This window comes from Ascaphus truei, chromosome 1 (genome assembly GCF_040206685.1).
Source record: "Ascaphus truei isolate aAscTru1 chromosome 1, aAscTru1.hap1, whole genome shotgun sequence".
NCBI classification, from domain to species: Eukaryota; Metazoa; Chordata; class Amphibia; order Anura; family Ascaphidae; genus Ascaphus; species Ascaphus truei.
Genome location: NC_134483.1, coordinates 449,539,031 through 449,558,827, shown reverse-complemented (window position 1 = coordinate 449,558,827; position 19,797 = coordinate 449,539,031). Strand labels below are relative to the sequence as shown.

General features: G+C 45.0%; 1 protein-coding gene across 1 annotated transcript in view; it reads right to left on the bottom strand.

Moving 5' to 3' along the window:
- LOC142503772 (bifunctional heparan sulfate N-deacetylase/N-sulfotransferase 4) overlaps positions 1 to 19,797 on the bottom strand; it is a 381,904-nt gene that overhangs the window by 9,806 nt on the left and 352,301 nt on the right. The window contains exons 9-12 of the mRNA XM_075616452.1: positions 17,420 to 17,543; positions 13,814 to 13,988; positions 6,233 to 6,403; positions 713 to 822 (exon numbers count right to left, since the gene is read on the bottom strand). Coding sequence (XP_075472567.1) covers positions 713 to 822; positions 6,233 to 6,403; positions 13,814 to 13,988; positions 17,420 to 17,543 — 580 coding nt within the window. The remainder of the gene's footprint in view (positions 1 to 712; positions 823 to 6,232; positions 6,404 to 13,813; positions 13,989 to 17,419; positions 17,544 to 19,797) is intronic.

The following is a 19,797-nucleotide window of genomic DNA, read 5'->3' as shown; positions in this document are numbered from 1 at the left end:
ATTTTAAATGAATTAATGAAAGTAGTTTTAATGAACTTATTTTAGTATTTGATTGGTGCTTAAAAATAAATTAATACAAGTTTTCATTAACTTTAGAGCATACAGTACAAGTTAATATTTTGTACAATGTAGCTAAACCTAATTAGTTAATAACCTTTGGTTGCCCTTGGCTCACTCCAATAATACAGCTACACCTGTAATTATTCTGCAATACACATGTCAAATAAATTAGTGAGGAGCAGAGAGGAGAGGTCTGGATAATTTCCCAATCTGCCTATAAAAAGAAACTAGATCCTCTTTTAACTGTCATATGTTCTGCCCATAGTGGGACTTCTTTAAATAAATGAATCATTGAACATGTACATGAATTGTTTTCTCAATCTCTTTCCGAGTTTATATCTGCTCTGTCTGCATTATAATGTTTTCCCTAATTCCCCAGGAGAACACTTTACATGGTGTGCTTTGAAAACTAAAAAACAGTGTGTTGCCAAACTATACCCCTAACACCATTTTCACCTAAAATGAGAATATTTTCTGAGGATAAAACAAGATTCCCATTGTCCAAAGGCCAGGCATATAAGTTAGACATGTAACGCTATTGTATTCATCTCAAATGCAATAACTGTAAATATTAATGATATGAATATTACTTTTGAAACACTACTTTGATAGTTACTAAAACAAAGGAAATGTGCCATAAGAAGAAACTTACGTGAGTGCCTCTGAGTAATTATAATGGGGAGACACTCCTAGAAACTTCTGCACTTCGTCCATTATGATGACTGGGTCACTTGTCAAATGCTGCCCATCAATAATTAGTAACTGCAAGAATACATTTAGTTATATCAGAAAGGCCCACACCTGCATTATTGACATTTTTGTTTTTAATACTTTTAGACCCAGATTCACGCATTACACAGTTACATCGTTATGTAGCCAAGTCTGTTTTTGGCTACTAATCTGCCCTGTCTAGCATGTAAGTCCTGGTATCAGTACAGGCAGTGTTACGCCCAATCCGGGGTTTCCTCTGCAGTGAGCAGCTCCCTTGAGTGACAAGGGGGGGGGGGGGCGAGACAAGGCCTGTGTTCTGCCCAATCCAGTGCTCAGATCTTGGACCCTCTCCCAGGGTACATAAGGGGCTGCGCATGTTAATTTAGTCAGTTGTCTCTCCCCTGAGAGAGACTGTCCCACAGAAGAGTGTGCACGGGGCTCTGGCCACCTTCCATCCCCTCCCTTAGGGAAGTGGGAGTGAGGACTTTACCTCCTACTCCACCATGGAGTAGGGGAAGAGTTAGGACCGACCCTTGGGGCCTGTGCCTGGGGGTTGAGTTCATGTGACAATTCTGAGGCTTGGAAGATAAGTGAATCAGTTAAAGACTGGATTCTGTATGCTATATCCTGTGAGTTGCAGAATAAAGCTGTTTTATAAAATATACTCCTGCCTGAGACTACAATCTATCAGGGGGATTATCAGAGGGTTTTCCTGCAGAGATTGTCTCCGGCACTCATGGAGCCTGCACGAGATGGAGGCGCTGAACCACCGAGAGAAGAACTAAACATAACCCCAAAAGCCTGTTTTGTCTTCCCCATACCACCGGTGGAGATCTCAGCATCCTGTGAACCAGCAGGTACCCAGCACTACACACCCTGTAAAAGGCAGATCTCCCAGAGGGTGGGGAAAACACTGTTACAGTTAGAGTACATAGTAGATGCGTTTGAAAAAAAGACATACGTCCATAAACCTGTGAAAATAATGCCATGTTAACTTAAACAGGTATGGGAATTTTTTCCTCTGATTCACTAAGCTAATTGTATACAGAAAGCACTCATATTAGCCATTACTCCATAGAATATGTTTTATTGGAGTAATATTGTTAACAGCAGTTAATACTGAGTATCACCCATGGGTGCTAATAGTATCTAGCATGTCAATATGCAAAACAAAAATGTTAACGGAGAAGTCTCATGATTCATTATTGTCCTCCTTCTCTAGATACGTAGAGATTTTAGTGATATTTATCATTCTTTGACATGTATTATAGACACAGTCTACAACTATGGGGATTATTATTTAAACATACAGGCATACCCCGCTTTAAGGACACTCACTTTAAGTACACTCGCGAGTAAGTACATATCGCCCAATAGGCAAACGGCAGCTCACGCATGCGCCTGTCAGCACGTCCTGAACAGCAAAACCAGCTCCCTACCTGTACCGAAGCTGTGCGCAAGCGGGGAGACTATAGAGCCTGTTACAAATGCGTTATTTACATCAGTTATGCACGTATATGACGATTGCAGTACAGTACATGCATCGATAAGTGGAAAAAAGGGAGTGCTTAACTTTACGTACATTTTCGCTTTACATATATGCTCCGGTCCCATTGCGTACGTTAATGTGGGGTATGCCTGTATACTATTAAAACTGAATTTGTGATCATTACTCTTGATTAATTATGGATAGTTTTTGTGAGTGATCTTACAACTTACAAGAAATCTACACCAAAGCTAACACATACTGGAACTGTACACATTTTTAAATTACGCCAAAGTACATGACATAAATAACATACAAGTAGCCATTTTGTCTCAATGTTAACCACAACATTGCTTAGGGATCAATATGATTTAGGCTCTAAATAGCTCATTTGCATCTTGTTTAAAATAACGAGTACAACTGGATTATTGTCACATTATTTGCTTTAGTGAATTCTGTGTTCATTGTAAGCCATTAACTTTGATTACCATCATGTTAAATATGTTAACGCTGCTTAGTGAATCTGGGCTTTAGTTTCTGTATTTAATGTTTGTTCTACTTCAAGATTCTATGCCCCATGACTTGCACTTACCGATAACATTTACTATTATAACAGCCTTTGCAGACCTCGGTTGACTTTAATGGGCAATCAAATTGAATCATCAAGCACCCAGATCTCTGAAATTGAAGCCATTAGAGAAGCAGCCTGCAGTATATGCTGGATATTTTCCAATCTTGTATATTGCAGCAAGTCATATTTAGGAGAATCAGGGTTGAGGCATTCTGAGCATTGAAATGGCTCTTATGATCAAATTCTATCATTTTTATAATTTTGCTTAAAAAATGTAAACTTTTTTACAATCACAATGTGACATTTTCTGAGTATACATGGGGTCATAATATTTTTTTTGGAACATTACATTCGGTCATTTCTGTTAAAATGACTAAAAAATTGGAATCATCAGTAACAATGGGGTTACCATTCATAATATAGCATTGTCAAAGATCTGAATATCTAAATCTGAGAATAAGAACTTTGAGATGTGGTGACACACTACAGTAGCTGTTTAAATAGTTGGGCCCAGAGGCACTAACCTTTGTTAGGCTATTGAACCCAACATTAACCTACAGTAAATTAATATTGGGTTCATCACAACGCCTATGCACTAAAGCAAATAACCTAATGTTAACCCAGTGTTGCTCCGTAAAATAACGTATGGTTCTTTTTTTTCTGGCCGTTAGTGTTAATCATATGCACAAGAGGTGTAACCCCTTACACCACTTATCCACTAATGGCCATTCAGGTTAGCACAAGGATTTAATCTGACATTATTTAGTTCATACCTAAAGGTGGCGTTGGCTCCCTCCAGATTCTGAAATATGGGGTTATCTGTATATTTGTTGTAGGTTGTGATACCATGTATTAGGCCAGTGTGATATTTCTTCATTGATGACAATTATAATGTACAAAGCTTTTGAACCTCCTAAACTTCTTCTTCATAATGAGTTTTTTTCGAAAGCTATAATTTAATCTGAAAGAAAACTCTTATGTTTTTCACTAAAAGATATTACAGCCAACAATAAATGTACACTTCTCCAGGACCAATATGGCTACTACAACTTTGTGCTAATCTGCTCCAAAATATACAGCAAATTCAGTTTGTTCTTTTTTACATTCTGTCAAAAGGGATGTCCTCAGAACAAAGGAAGCAGTCATTTTATGGTATTGATCAACCAACCCCACCTACAATCTCACCTATTCAAGGTAATTTTTAAATCTAAAGTTTACAAATGGTGGCCCTTATTTACTAGGCAGTTGTCACGGGAGATCAGGCATTTACACCTTTTTTTTTTAACCAGGATCATACATGGAGCAAAACAGGTAAAGTGAAATAAATTGTGGTTTATTTGCATAAACCACATACAGTACAATGGAACACAAACTACGTCAGAAAGATCCACTTACTGGGGAACTGGGGTAAAAAAAAATAGAATTTCCTACAGATGCAGCTTTCATTATTTTAAGAAATCACGGCACCGTTTTCGTGTGCGCTGCTGTACTCCACGCAGCATGAACGCGGCCAATAGCCCCAGGCACGCGTGTTTATCGCGGTTGCTTTGTTGGAATTTCATGGATAGTGTGCAATGAAATGAATGAATTGTAATGTGTACAGTACTGTGCTACTGTGTCAATTTCAGGTGTTTAAAAGCCAGAACACTAAAATGCCATTTTATGCACTCGCCGGCACTTGCGTCTTCAGGCAATACGGTTGGAAGAAATCACTCGCCATGACATGGGTATTCCGAGGTATATACCACGTGATTTGCTAAAATAATGGCCGCGGCATCTGTAGCTGCTGTGCACTTGAAACAGAGTTTTACCTTGACCGGGACTTAACTCCAAATGTCCTGGAACTAAAATTGGTCCCAAAAAATATTTCAAGTGTTTTATTCTGAAGCCGGTCCTCTGCTATTCGCGTAGAGGCATCCTTTTGTTCATTTCAAATTTCCCACTTGAATTCTGGCGCTTAGAATCTCACGAACTGATTAGCTGAGGGATTCTTATAGTATTTTGGAGTTCATTCACAAAATACTACAACCAATCACAGCGTGGGAACTTTCCTACCAGCCAATTAGAGTGATGCCAGTCTTCTGAAGTCAGGCAAGCAGGGATTCTGAATCAGCCAAAGACATGAGCAAGGTTGCCACCTTAGCCACTTGCTATTCAAAAGCCACCCACTGGGTTAGGTTCCTCCAAGTCTGGTGGGGCAAATGGTAGTCCAGAGGACTTCCATTCAACCCAGGACATGGGTACTTGAGCCTAGCCCTCCTGCCCAAATGTTCTTCACACCTCTGGCATTCTCTGTGGCTTTCATATCCAATATCTGAGTAGACTCACTGGCAACAAGTTGGTAACCCAGTGGCTCACTCAGAACATTGGTTCTGAATGTCCCAGCTCATAATACTGTGCACAACAGTACATACTAGGTTAAACCAATTTTAATAAATAAATACTTTTATATGTCTTAAGTCTGGGTATGGGGAATAGAATAACAAGCTGCACTTTATGTTCTATTAGCCTTTATTCCCCACACACTATCAAATAGCCTTAGACTGGACTTTAAAAATCCCCTCACAACCTTATGGTTGGAGAACTCATGAACCCCTAGATTGGTTCTGGGTGATCTAGTCAGTAACTGGGCATCCCTTTTAACCTAGGGACCCCTCATAGTTACAGGGACACTTTTCATCCCTTTGCACCATTAACTTTCTGGGCTGTGCTGAAGCAGGGAACCCTAGAGGTGAGTCGCGCAAGAGTTTTCAACGGGAGATATTGCCGGGACAATGTGCCTATAGGTATCCGGGAATCAAGCATGATTCTCTGGTACATTTTTGGGGTATTCAGCAACTCTGGACCCCGACTACCTACAGTAGACACATTCTGACAACACTTTCTCCGCCACCCCCCCTGAAACTCTTACCCTTGCAATCCCTGCTTGCCTGCATCCCCGGAAAGGCAAAAACACACAAAATCTTTATTGCATATACATGATGCAAATACAACGATTAGACTCAAGAGCTGACACTCTTGAACCCCAAAACATGGATCAGAGGTAACCAAATGGGTTTAACCTTTATTTGAGAGCCTGGTTACCCCCTCACCGTCATAGCAGTGTACTGCCAAAAGACACATTCCAGCGCTGGAAGATGCTCTGCAGCTCATGCCAAGAAGGAAGTACCTTACAGAGGCAGCACATGGCCAGCAGCTGCATGCGGCCAATAAAATGTATCATAAAGAGAGTTCTTATTGGACATTAGTATGTACAGTAGGAAGAAAAACGACATAAATAGATACACATAAATACAAGGACACGGAAACTGAAATTTCACAAATTCTTTTCAACTTTTATCCTACACTGAAATGAATGTTTCTGTAATCAGCTGCAATATACAGTACAGTACAGCAATAATTACCTGTGACGCTGAAAAATAAGATAGCCATCGTTCTATATGAGAAGCATACCAGCCCGGCACCAGGCATCTCCTCTGGAGGTTTTGTAGCTCTGAGGAAGCTCTATTATCAGCAGCAATAACTTCATAGAAGCTAAACTTGAGGGCAGCAGGTTCTTCATGAGATCGCTGATGCTGAAACAAAAATATACCATGTTTTACTCATTCGATTTCATGAGTACACATTAGCACAATTGGTGCAATAATGTGCAGTAGTTTCCATGCTTGCTTTAACTCCTTGGAGAACTATTTGAAACTGTAATTTTACTGTCAGTAAACTAATATATATCATCTCATTATTTTATGTATGTAAATGACATAACCGTTAAATAGTAAAATGTAAAAGAAAGATTTCCAGGAAATTTACTAATGATTACATTGTAAGATGTGTTTTAATGCAATTGCATATTGTGCCTGAACAAATGAAAGCACATTCACAAGTAAAAGTTCTGTAAAAAAAAAATATATATATATGCACCACCACAATATCTAATTCTTCTTGTCCCTGTACTCAACCCCAGGGCTTGAGGCCCCAAAGGTCTATACCACTCTCCCAGACTCCCTGTGGAGCATGTGGTAGCTGCTCCCACTCCCCTGAGGGAGGAAAGGCCTGGAACCAGGTCCCTGGTTCAGGATAGAACTGAACACAGACCCCACTCCCAGGAGGGGAGAGGGTAGAACCACAACAAAATTTGGCTGCAGCTCATTTTTGGTACCAGGGGAGTGGGGTGTGTGTTTAGTTCTATCCTGGACCAGGGACCTGGTTTCAGGCCATCCCTCCCTCAGGGGAGTGGAAGCAGCTGCCCCATGCTCCACCAGGGAGTGTGGGAGATTGGGATAGACCTTTTGGGGCCTCAAGCCTGGGGATTGAGTCCAGGGACAAGAAGAACTAGATATTGTGGTGATGCAAATGCTGTAATCTATTGCTGTGCTGAATAAAGAGTGAGTTCCGTTTTTTATACTCTTGCCTGAGGCTGCAGTCTGACAGGGGGAGGGAGAGATGTTTTCCACAGTGGACTGCACCTATCTGCGATAGGCCCTGTGGGAATGGAGGTGCTGTACCAGAGGAGAAGAGAACTGCGGATCACCAAAAGCCTGGCCTGTTGATTCCTCAACTAACATCAGTGGAAGCTCAGTGCCTCTGTATACCTGCAGGTGTGCACCACAATACCGTGTAACAATGAGATCTCCCATCGGGTGGGAGAAGACCGGTTGCATTTGGAGGCACTGCTAAGATATAAGATCAGAAAGCAGGCAGGCTTTTGCAGCAGAATGGATCTTTTACCCTGCCAAACTGAGAGATGTCTGAAATAAAACACTGTATCAGAGCCATTGCAAGAAGGATTATGTGTAGGGTACCTGGGATTGCAGGGGCATAAGAGGACCAGAATCACCTGAAGGGGATTACAACATATCTATCCACTATAGGGTTCACAGTATGTGTGGGTATAATTCCAGGGGAGGCTTTCGAAGATCGGGAGGCCAGAACCTCAGTTTTAAAGGAGCTATAGCAATACAACACAGTATAGTAGTGGTTCCCGCCAAAAAGGGAGAACCGTGTGGTAAGATTTGCAAGTTGCAAATCATCTGGGTTCGGCGCGAAAACCGACGCCACGCCCTCCTGTTGGTGCCTGGACTCCTGGATCCACCAGGGGGGAGGAGGCACAGAGCTAATTGACTATTGCGTGTCACCACTAGGGGCGTAGCCGGACGAGAGCTACCGCACCCTCAGTGGCACATGGGGGTTGACAGAGTGAGAGCTATCTGAGACTGTTCCCGCTAAAACTAGTACTATGGCTGAGAAAACCCTCGTACAGTATGTGCAACCAGGAGACCTCCTGCTAGTACAGGTCAACGGGGAAGACTTCCTCCAGTGCATCTATGCCAACTGTGATTACCCTGGTGGAGAAGTGACCCTTAAGTCCCACTGCAATACACCCCACCTTCATCCCAAGGCCAATGCCGGGCCAGACGAGGTACAGGCCTTCTATACTATGATTTGTGAATTACAGAGACTATGAGACCCGCTTCCCCCAGGAAGAAGCAGAGTTGTTTGATGGCTATCTACAATTTATGCCACCCTGAGCGGAGAGTAGAGAATGCAGCCTATCTGATGTCTTATCCAGACTGGACCGAAGAATCGGGAGCGGATGCTCCAAGGGAACTGTGGGTCCCTGCTATGGACTATAAAAACAAGTTACGTGGTGAGATAACCGCCCGGCAGGAGGCTGAGGCACTTCTACTGGTGGTGCAGGAGCAGGACCGCTGCCTGGAAGCCACCGCCAGTGACGCCAAGGTGTCCCAGTCATCTTACCCAGTAAATGTGTCTGACGCTGCGTTGGAGAAAGGCGAGGCGGAGGGCTCCATCGCAATGCTCCAGCCGGAGTGTCGTTCCCTCATTGTCAGAGAGGTAGTAGCAGCCAGACAGAATGAGCGGGAGCGCCGTCCAGGATCCATGATGTCCACGGAGGCGACCACACCCGAGCAGAGGACTTCCAACGGCCTGGAGGATCTTCATACGGCATCGGAATGTGCCTCCTCCCGGACAGGAGAACCAAGCAGAAGCAGCGACACAGCGGAGCAGTGAGGATGCGCAGAATTTCCAGGCTCCTGAGAAGACTACAGCCCGCGGAACGGCGAAAGTGCTGCAGCCCAGCTTGGGCCAACTGAGGGATCCATCGTGGAGGTACCGGCCAGTACTTCTTTCTCTTCTACAGATGTCACCACCCTTCCGGTGCAACCAGATGTCATCATCGTGGATGCGGTCGCTGGGGCGGATGTGGAAGCTGTGACCCCGCTCCGGTTGGTAAGGCTGAAATTGACACATTCTTCCAGCAAAGCCGTGCTTGGGGAAAGGCCCGGAAGCGCAAGAACAGAAAGGACTCTGATACCCATCAAGTGCTTGCGTGGTGGGCCGAGGCAGGCACGAGGTTACTGACCCCTCGGGACACAATGCTGTGCCTAAGGTATCTTCAGAAATTTCCTAGGACACTGGCCGTAAATCTTTAGGGAGTGGGATGATTTGATGATGATCTAGCTGTGGGTGGAATATCTGAGTATGCTTTGTTTTCCAGAGAAGGGTCAGTCAGATTAGAGAGATCCAGACCCTCATCAGTTGTAGGTTCTATGCGCAGGGCCACCAACAGAAATCATGGGGCCCGGGACAAATGAAAAGAGCAGCCCCCCCCCCCACGAACCCATAGTGCACCCCCCCCCCTGAACCCATAGAGCAACTACCACAAAAAAATATTTTTTAGCGCGCAACTTTTACTTAACTGTTTCTTATTGTGATACAGAAAAAAACATTACAATGCAACCTGTTTATTTTTATATCTTCAACAAAAGAAATGTGACTGCCTGCCTGGGTGGGTGAGTTTGACTGGGTGGGTGAATGACAGTGGGTGGGTTGGTGAATGACAGTGGGTGGGTGGGTGAATTACAGTGGGTGGGTGAATGAATGACAGTGAATGAATGACAGTGGGTGGGTGGGTGAATGGGTGGGTGGGTGAATGAATGACAGTGGGTGGGTGGGTGAATGAATGACAGTTGAATGAATGACAGTGGGTGGGTGAATGATGTTGAATGGCGGTGGGAGGGTGAATGACGGTTGAATGACTGGGTGGGTGGGAGAGAGTGACTGGGTGACAGTGACTGGGTGGGTGGGAGACAGTGACTGGGTGTCTGGGTGACAGTGACTGGGTGGGTGACAGTGACTGGATGGGAGACAGTGACTGGGTGGGTGGGTGGGAGACAGTGACTGGGTGACAGTGACTGGGTGGGTGACAGTGACTGGGTGACAGTGATTAGGTGGGTGACAATGACTGGGTGGGGTGACTTACCTTGACCGGATGGGTGCAGCTTGCCACCAGATGCTTCCCCCTCCTGCCTCCGGAGGTGGGCTTGGGGAGGGGGGCGCAGGAGGTGGGCGTGGGGGAGGCACAAGAGGTGGGCTCGGGGGGGGGGAACGGGAGGTGGGATCAGGGGGGGCATGAGAGGTGGGCTTGGGGGGGCGCTTGGGAGGTGGGCTCGGGGGGCGTGCAGGAAGCTGGGCACGGGGGAGAGCAGGGGGGGAAGCAGGCCAAAGGAGGAGCTGGTACTTCCCCCTGCCGCGCTGAATTGCTGCCATTGTTTTAAACTTTTTGAAGTGAAACTTCCTTAGTGGCACCTCATTCGTGATGGGGCAAAAAAGAATTGTGGAGACAGAAATGAAACGGATGTGACGTCAGTGCTGGCAGTTGAGGCCGGGCTGTGTTCTAGCTCAGCCCGACCCCAACACTGACATCACACCCGCTCCACAAATCAGATGCGGCGGCACACACCCCCCACACCCCCCACAAACCGTGACATATGCGGCGGCGATAGCCGCCGCTCCTAACGGCCGCTGCCATGCCGCGCAGCCTCTCTCCTCCCTACCTCCGCTTTCCTGCGTCCCGCTGACTGAGCGCCGCCGGGGTGTGAGGGGGGGGGTGTGAGGAGAGACTCAGGCAGAGCCGCCGCGGGTCCGCAGCTCTGCCTGTCTGTGAGGGGAGTAGGAGACTCAGGCAGAGCTGCCGCGGGTCCGCAGCTCTGCCTGACTGTGAGGGGGGGGGGGGAGGGAGGAGAGTCTCAGGCAGAGCCGCCGCGGGTCCGCAGCTCTGCCTGTCTGTGAGGGGGGGGGGGTGTGAGGGGAGGAGGAGAGTCTCAGGCAGAGCCGCCACGGGTCCGCAGCTCTGCCTGTCTGTGAGGGGGGGGGGGGTGTGAGGAGAGTCTCAGGCAGAGCCGCCGCTGGTCCGCAGCTCTGCCTGTCTGTGAGGGGGGGGGGGGGTGTGAGGAGAGTCTCAGGCAGAGCCGCAGCGGGTCCGCAGCTCTGCCTGTCTGTGAGGGGAGTAGGAGACTCAGGCAGAGCCGCCGCGGGTCCGCAGCTCTGCCTGACTGTGAGGGGGGGGGGGAGGAGAGTCTCAGGCAGAGCCGCCGCGGGTCCGCAGCTCTGCCTGTCTGTGAGGGGGGGGGGGGAGGAGAGTCTCAGGCAGAGCCGCCGCGGGTCCGCAGCTCTGCCTGTCTGTGAGGGGGGGGGGGGGGGTGAGGAGAGTCTCAGGCAGAGCCGCAGCGGGTCCGCAGCTCTGCCTGTCTGTGAGGGGGTGTGAGGGGAGGAGGAGAGTCTCAGGCAGAGCCGCCGCGGGTCCGCAGCTCTGCCTGTCTGTGAGGGGGGGGGGGGGGAGGGAGGAGAGTCTCAGGCAGAGCCGCCGCGGGTCCGCAGCTCTGCCTGCCTTTGAGGGGGGGGGGAGTCAGGAGAGAGGGGGCAGGACACAGAAAGAGAGACACACATACAGTGACAGAAACACACACATACATATATATACACACACACACACACACACACTGACTGACACATACACACACACTGACTGACACACATACACACACACTGACTGACACACACACACACACACACACACACTGACTGACACATACACACACACACTGACTGACACACATACACACACACTGACTGACACACATACACACACACTGACTGACACACATACACACACACTGACTGACACACACACACACACACACACACACACACACTGACTGACACATACACACACTGACTGTGAATAGGTTAGGGGGATGTGTGAGGTGCAGGGGGGCTGCGCATACGTCACACGGTCACACGGTCACACGCACGCACACGGTCACACACACACGCACATGGTCACGCACACACACACAGTCACATGCACACACACAGTCAGTCGCACACACACACAGTCAGTCGCGCACACAGTCAGTCGCGCACACAGTCAGTCGTGCGCACACGCACTGTCACGTGCACCGTGCACTGTCACGCGCACACGCACTGTCACGCGCACACGCACTGTCACGCGCACAGTAACACACAGTCACACAATAACACGCACAGTCACACAGTCACACGCACAGTCACACGCACAGTCACACGCACAGTCACACGCACAGTCACACAGTCACGCACACACACACACACACAAGAGGAATTCACGCTTAGTGCAAATACAAGGGATGTGTACGCATGTTCTAAGTCAAATTTATTTGCGTTTTGTCAATGAAATTGTATTTTGATTTTTAATTAAAACATCACCAATACAAATACAATTTCTGTGACAAAAGTCAAAGAAGTTTCACTTACTATGCGCGTGCACAGCACACACAGCTTTTTAAAATAATTTATTTAATTAACTGGCGCCCGGCCACGCAAGGGGCCCGGGCGGCCGGGCCCCCTTGACCCACGGGGCCCGTGACTTTGTTCCCCCCTGTTGGCGGCACTGTCTATGCGTAATCTAACCGTTCAAAGTGTAGGAAAGTTATTACATTGGTGGGACACCATGTTTCAAGGTTATGTACCCATATGAATCGAACCTGGGTTTTTTTAATTACAGGGGATACCATAGACTATTGGTGGGAAGAAGGGGAGTTCACTGCTGAAGAAACTGCTGACTCTCAGAGAGTGAGATAAGGGATGATATCACCTTCAGGCTTGAAGGTGGTGTATCAAGAGAAATTCCCCACTGAACCACTATGTTGGGTGCTGCCAGAGCAAGCCTCTTGGCAGAATTTTATTAAAAATAGTAGGGCGGATAGGGTTCTGGTGCAACGGTACGGAACGTCCTATTTGTACGACTACCCCTATGTACCTGAGCCCTTAATGCAGGAGGCAGAGGCCCAAAGAGACGAGTGGATCAAGGAGGCTGTCCTGAACCATCTAGCTACCCGGTGTAATTTGCCCTGCTATTATAATGAGGAAAACGTATCCTACCTCATAAGAGTCTGGAAAGTCGGGCAAAACATCTATATAGATAGTGGGATATATCTCCGAATGAGGTCAGAAACTGTGTTACTCTGTAACAGTCCCTGATGATGAGGGTAGGTTACTTAGAAATCCAGGAAAAAAAGGGGGTCAAGGGGTGCTCCAATCTTATGACAACTAGATCAACAATTAGCAATCTTCATGGACCCCAATATAGCAGTGTGGGTATAAAATGAATTGGCCTGTGAGTCACTCATAACAGCATGTAGAATAATGGCTTCATAGAAATTAAGGCAGTCCAGGATTAGAGTACTCAACTATAATGGTCAAACATAAAGAAATATAATCCTTACCCACTTCTGCTGTCTGTAGGGGTCCACTGTCCTATCGAAACGCGTAGGAGGTTGTTTGTTGCCCCCCCTGGGGTTATGTTTGTTATCAGTGATGTTCTGAATTAAATGGATTCTATTTTTTGCACCACCTGACTCCCTGGCAGTGCGCCTTTGCTTTTTTGTTCTACCTGTATTTAGGTTACTTAGAAAACCTGACCCAAAACATTATTACTGAGTATTGGTAATTATTCTCCAGTTAAGGAAGATACTGTTGTGTTGTATGCACTAATGGAGGGGTCCCTGGCAGTGTTAATTATTTGGTTCTATTACTGCGCATGGCAGTGGCACCAAAGATTGTTAATCTTGCTACATCTGTATTTTAAGACACCTTCTGGTAATGGAAGACATCTTAAGACTCATACAAGTTCAAGTGGAAATACATACCTGGTACCAAGAATATGCCCGATCTGAGGGATCAATAAGGATGGTGATAATCTTGTTTTTTGGGAGGAGAGCTGCTACCCGTTTGGGCACTTCTTCTGAATTAAAATAATTTGCACTCTTCTCAAACAGGAAATCAGAAGTTGCATTTGATGGATATGGGAAAAAATCCATGTACCTTAGCAAAGAAATAAAAATTCGATTTTACATTCATATTTTTCCCATATATGTGTAAGTGCATAGTACAAACTCTAAATCCAAAAGAATACCTGGAATTGTTACATCTTTTTTTTTTAGATCAACATTGTCATGTTCATACAGTAATTTTCTTTATGATTTAGGACTAAAGGCCTCATGCATTAAGCGCCGAAAAAGTGCAATCGCCAAGTGCTCCCTATCGGCATGATTTTGGCGATTTGCCCTCGCAGTATTCAGTATGGACCGAATCCATGCCGAATCCCTACCGAATCCCTACGGAATCACTGCGAAGCAAAACGCCGATGAGCCGGTGAAAAAAAAGCCTGGCTCCCGATAGCCTGGCGATAGGCCATTTCTGCCGATATGTGTTTGCAGCAGAGAGAGACCCGCCGCTCTATCAGCGCAAACATCAGGGAAGAACCGGTGGTCCCACATCTGTGGGGGCACCGTGGACCCGTAGTGCCCACCCGTGGGTCCCCAGACCCCCGTGGGAACCACCTGAGGCCCCACAGACACCTGTGGGTCTGACCTGGGGCTCCCAGACATCCGCGGGCCTACCCTGGGGACCCAATTGTGGTCCACGGTGACCCGTGGAGACCACCTGGGGGCCATGGTGCCTGGCGGGACCCACCAACAGGCCTCCAGAACCTGCATGAAACAAGTTGCTGGTAACCTGTAGGTCTGTCAGGTGACCAGTCAGGCCCACCAGGGACTCGCGTGGGCCTGGGGTATCAACCCTGTATGTAAAAGGATAAATCATGTATTTATGGGGGGGCACAGGGGTGGGTTATTTATTTAATAAATAGAATGATGTGTATTGTGGGGCTGTGTATTGTTTTTATTGTGGGTACTGGGGGTGGGGGGAGGGGGTATTGGCCCCAAGGGTATGTGGGTAAGCCTCCAGGCTGGGTAGTGGGTGAGGGTGGTTAGGCCTCACGGGGTGGGGGGTGTCTTTCTTTATAAGTATGTATGTGTTTTGACATTAATTGGGGGGGGGGCACAGAATTGGTACTGCAGGCCTGCGGGTAACACCCGAGGGCCCCCGCCGGCCTCTAGTATCATTGATGTGCATATATGTGTATGTTAGGGGGTATAGGGGTTGTTGGGGTAATTATATATATATATATATATATATATATATATATATATATATTTATATATATATATATATATATATATATATATATATTTATATATATTTATTTATTTATTTAGTGTGGGGCTGTTGTGTGTGTATTCTTTTTATTGTGTGTAGCGGGGGTGGATGAAGGGGGTATTTGGCCCCAACGGTGGTTGTTTAGGGCTTGCGGGTGGGTAGCGGGAGGGCTTAACCCCTTCATGACCGTAGCGGTATTAACCTCTACGGTCGTGAAGGGGTAAAGTGCACCCGCAACCCCCCCGCAAGCCCTAAACAAGCGCCAAATACCCCCTTCACCCACCCCCGCTACCCACAATAAACCTGGCACGGTGGGTTAACCCCTTCATTGCCTTAGCGGTTAGCCGCTAAGGTAATGAAGTGGCCTTTAAATGCATTTTTCCTGCCTCGGATACATGTCGGGGGGCTCTGGTGCTGCTATTAGTGGGTATCAGCTCCGGAGACCCCGGCATCAATCCCAGCCAGGAAAAAGGCCTGATTTTTTCTAAGTGTCGCCCTTGCCGATGCTTATACACCACCAGCGGATTGGCGATAAATTCTCTTTTCGGCAGTGCCGATCAGCAGCGAAAAGCTGATCGGGGCTACCTGAATTCAGCCGAGTTCAAAAAGTGCCGAGAAGTGGCTTATTGGCACCCGCCTGCCGATAATTTTTTATCGGGAAGAAAAATTGTCGATTTTGGCCACTTATCAACGCTTACTGAATCGGAAAGTCTATTTTGGCGAGAAAATGGCGATAAAACGCTTTTCGGCGCTTAGTGCATGAGGCCCTAAGTGTTTTCACAATTAGAATTTTCTTCTGAATAAAAATACATCCAAATATTCTAAGAACATTTAATTAAGATTAATCACTTAATTAAATGGTAGTTAATGTAATAATGACTGTTTAAAGTATGGATATACAGTACAATAATGATATCCATACATACCTCAACAATATTAATTAATAGTACACCCATACGTTATAGTCATTATTACATTATATACCATATTAGTTCGCACAAACATATCACTTTAATCACTTTAACAATAATATAGTTTGTGTTTCATACATTTACTGTATATGATTATATATGTATATATACTGTATATATCTTGGTATGACAAGCAACTTTTTGTAATGAAAGGGTTAAGTCCTATAATCATTACATTGCTTTAAGTTTCTTTCCAAGAAGTAACTCAATAATAATTAGTGTCTGAATATGAGTAAGTGCAGCTTTGGAAGGTGCTAAATATTGTAGCGTTTTTCCCATGCGTTAATAGCAACAGTGGTCTGAGGCTCTCAGTTATTAGGTAAACTGCTCATTACCATATTATTTGCATACGTGTAAGCTTCAGGTCTGTTAAAATGGAAGGATCCAAAAATTTTAAGGAAAATGCCAGGACATCGTTGCATTAATCACCTTTGGGGATATGGAGATAACGGAACGTTCAAAAATTAGCGACCTTCTCCGGGGATCTACCCCTTAGTTTGGTAAATGTTTCAATGTGTGGAATTACTGAAATAATCATGTTAAATTCAACATCTTAATGTGTTTGTGAGCAGCCAGTGCAACTTCACAAGTTAATAGCTTTGGTAAATCATGACTGAGTTGACATTTTAATAAAGAACTTGCATTTTGATCAAGCCTATTTAAGCCCTATGCTGCACAGCAGGTCCAGTGAAGGGCAAACTACTTTAGCACTAAAAGCAGCTGTGTACCTTCAGTTTTAGAATTGTTATACGATCCAAAAAGATGCAACAAAGACTTTTGAGAGAAGCCATTTTGCAGAACATACATTATGGAAAAGACATAAATAAAATATGCTCGAGATATTGAAACAGTGTCTTTATAATTTGTGAATAAAACAAAAAGAATTGGTGGTCATCAACATTTGCATTAAAGCATTGACACAAGCATTGCCAACTCATTATACATTACAAATTCGCCAGACACAGAAAAATCCCCCAGCGTCTTAAAATCCACTAGCATTTCGCTTACTGTGGAGAATGGTGCTGGTCACATGGCCCATGGCATTCTTGTGTAATCTTGCTTAAAGCAGCAGTCTTTCATGAGGCGTCCATGGAAACCAATGAAATCTTTCTCACTTCTGAAAAACCCTATAGTGATTTTTCAGTAAATAAAAAAAAGTCCCCTAAAAAACTTAAGTGAAATAAAAAATAAAATATGTAACAAATTATGTCAACGAAGACATCTCCACTCTCAATAGCTACGTAGAGATTTTGAATGTGAACATTGAACACATCTTTTTCTTACCAGTCAATTCCCTTGTGATAGTTGTTTCCATTAAAAAATTGGACTTCCTCAAAGGTCTTTGGGTTGGGAAAATTGCTTATGATGTAAGGATGCATTAGAAGAAATAAATAAAGTGCTGTAGTGCCTACATAGAGACAGAAAAGAGAATGATAATAGTATGCAGAGCAGCTAAATAATAACACAAGTTTCATTTATTAAATGTATTTCTACCACGTTCCCAGAAATTCACAGCTCTTCAAACAGGGCCTATTCTTTATATATTAAATTCACTGTACTCAATGCTTTAGTTTATATTTAATAATCCATATCACACAATGTAACTAATTAAATATTTTGTTTTTTTGTTTCTTCTTGTAGAAACGTGTACTCTTTTCACGTGCCTGTGTGTCTACAGTAGTCACTGTATGTTCGCAGCACAATACAGGATATATTTAGATATCAGGGTCAGAGAGATGATCATCTATCACTGATGGTATACAAAAACAACATGTTTCTTATAGTAACATTTTGTCACACATGTTTTTGTTTTTGTAAAGCTCTTCTTCCCTGAAAACAAAGCTTATTTGAATTATTTTTCTGAAGTAGCCAACTTGGGCGTCAATAAGATGGACACCAACAAGAGGCCCAGAGCAAATTGGACCTTTAAATTCATACAAAAAAAGGAAAACAATTTTGAGACAAACATTTACTGCTAGAGCCCATTTTTTGCTTCTTTAGTTAATGCCATATTTAACTTATCTCCCCACTCATTTAACAAAATTCATAATGTTTCATTCATCCACGGATCATGTGGGAGTTTAGTTATTACTGTATTATTGTTGTTGATTTATAAAGCGCTAACGTACTGCTGCGGCCAGCTTAAGTCTCACATTTTCACGTAATTTTACGGGACTTTTTTCGGCTGGCGCCGAACTTGGCCGCGCGCCAGCCGCATCTTGCGGCCGGGCGCGGCCCGTTTCCCCATTCAGCGCTAGTGCGCTGAACAGTGGGAAGCGCCTGCGGCGCCAGGAAAAAAAACAAAACGGCCACATCTGCACGGGGTTTTAAATTACCCGCGGTGCAGGCCGCCAGAGAATTAGTTTAGCCACCACTATATTCTGCAGAACGGTACAATGGAAGTACATAGTGATATATTAAATTAATACAATGGCATACATATAAGAAGAACAAGCACAAACAGATACAGAAGCTAATGAGGACCCTGCTTGTGAGACTTTGTAATCTTGAGGGAATAAGGGGCAAATGTTGAAACAAAAGTTAAAGTGGCTGCTCATTGTGGGATGGAGTATACCTCAGGGTGGAGTATGGTCCAGCCACAGAGCTGGTCCTATTAAGGTTTGGGGGTGTTAGATAGTGTGGAGATTGGTTCAGCCGCACACCTGATCAAAAAGTGCGTTTCCAGTCAGGTATCACTTTAAATCCTTCACTTGTGTTCAATTTTTCACTAAAACTGTGATTCTGTTTGTCTATAAAATAGAAAAATGACTAGCTTAACTGCCCTGTAAGATTAGCATTCAAAGGAAAACTGTATGTAGGTATGTAGCCCCCCTTTGGGGAATACTGGTTAGTATAAGGGGTCAACAGCCTAATGGGTTAACTGTGTGGAATCACTCAGGTTACTCCACTGCCCTTAATGTGATGCAGGATGACTATGCAGAAAGGATAGCCACTCTCCAGTGTGTCTTGTGACCAATGATGTCACTATAGGGAGAAATAAGAGTATATACAGTATGGATCTCCCCAATGTTCTAGAAACAGGTTCCTCAGATTTCAGACTGAAGTCTCACCTTGAGTCCTGTATATAGGTTTGTATGTAAAGTTATGTGTATTAAGAATGTCCTGTCACCATTTATTTTTTTCAGTTAAGGAATGTGCCCTATATAGTTTACGCCTTTAGTAATGACCCAAGATTTTTCACATTTGGGAAAGGAGTAAGCATGTGCTCAGCAGGGAGTTCTCAGAGTAGCAGCTCCAGAGCACAATCGGATCGGCCCAACCAGAACATCCTAAGTAAACTCCTGATCCAATAGGCATAGACGAGGTAGACAGTACACAGAGTGATGGGATACTGATTCCCGATAACAGAGTGTATTCCTGCAATAGGCCTACGGGAGATCGGGTACTATTAACACAATGCAGAAGATTTCCATTTAACTATTGTATTACTTATGGAAACAAGCATACTGTAAGTACCTCTGCAGCGTAGGAGTAATAGCTACCAGGGAAAGAAGCACAGAGTAACAATATTATTTGCTACCCGTTAGTGTCTTTAGTTCAGTCTGTTTTTGTATGGTGAGCATTATGAATGGATGTGAAAAAAGCTCTTGTTTGTACTATAAAATGTACCTGCATATACAAACCCAGCCTGCACCAACCCA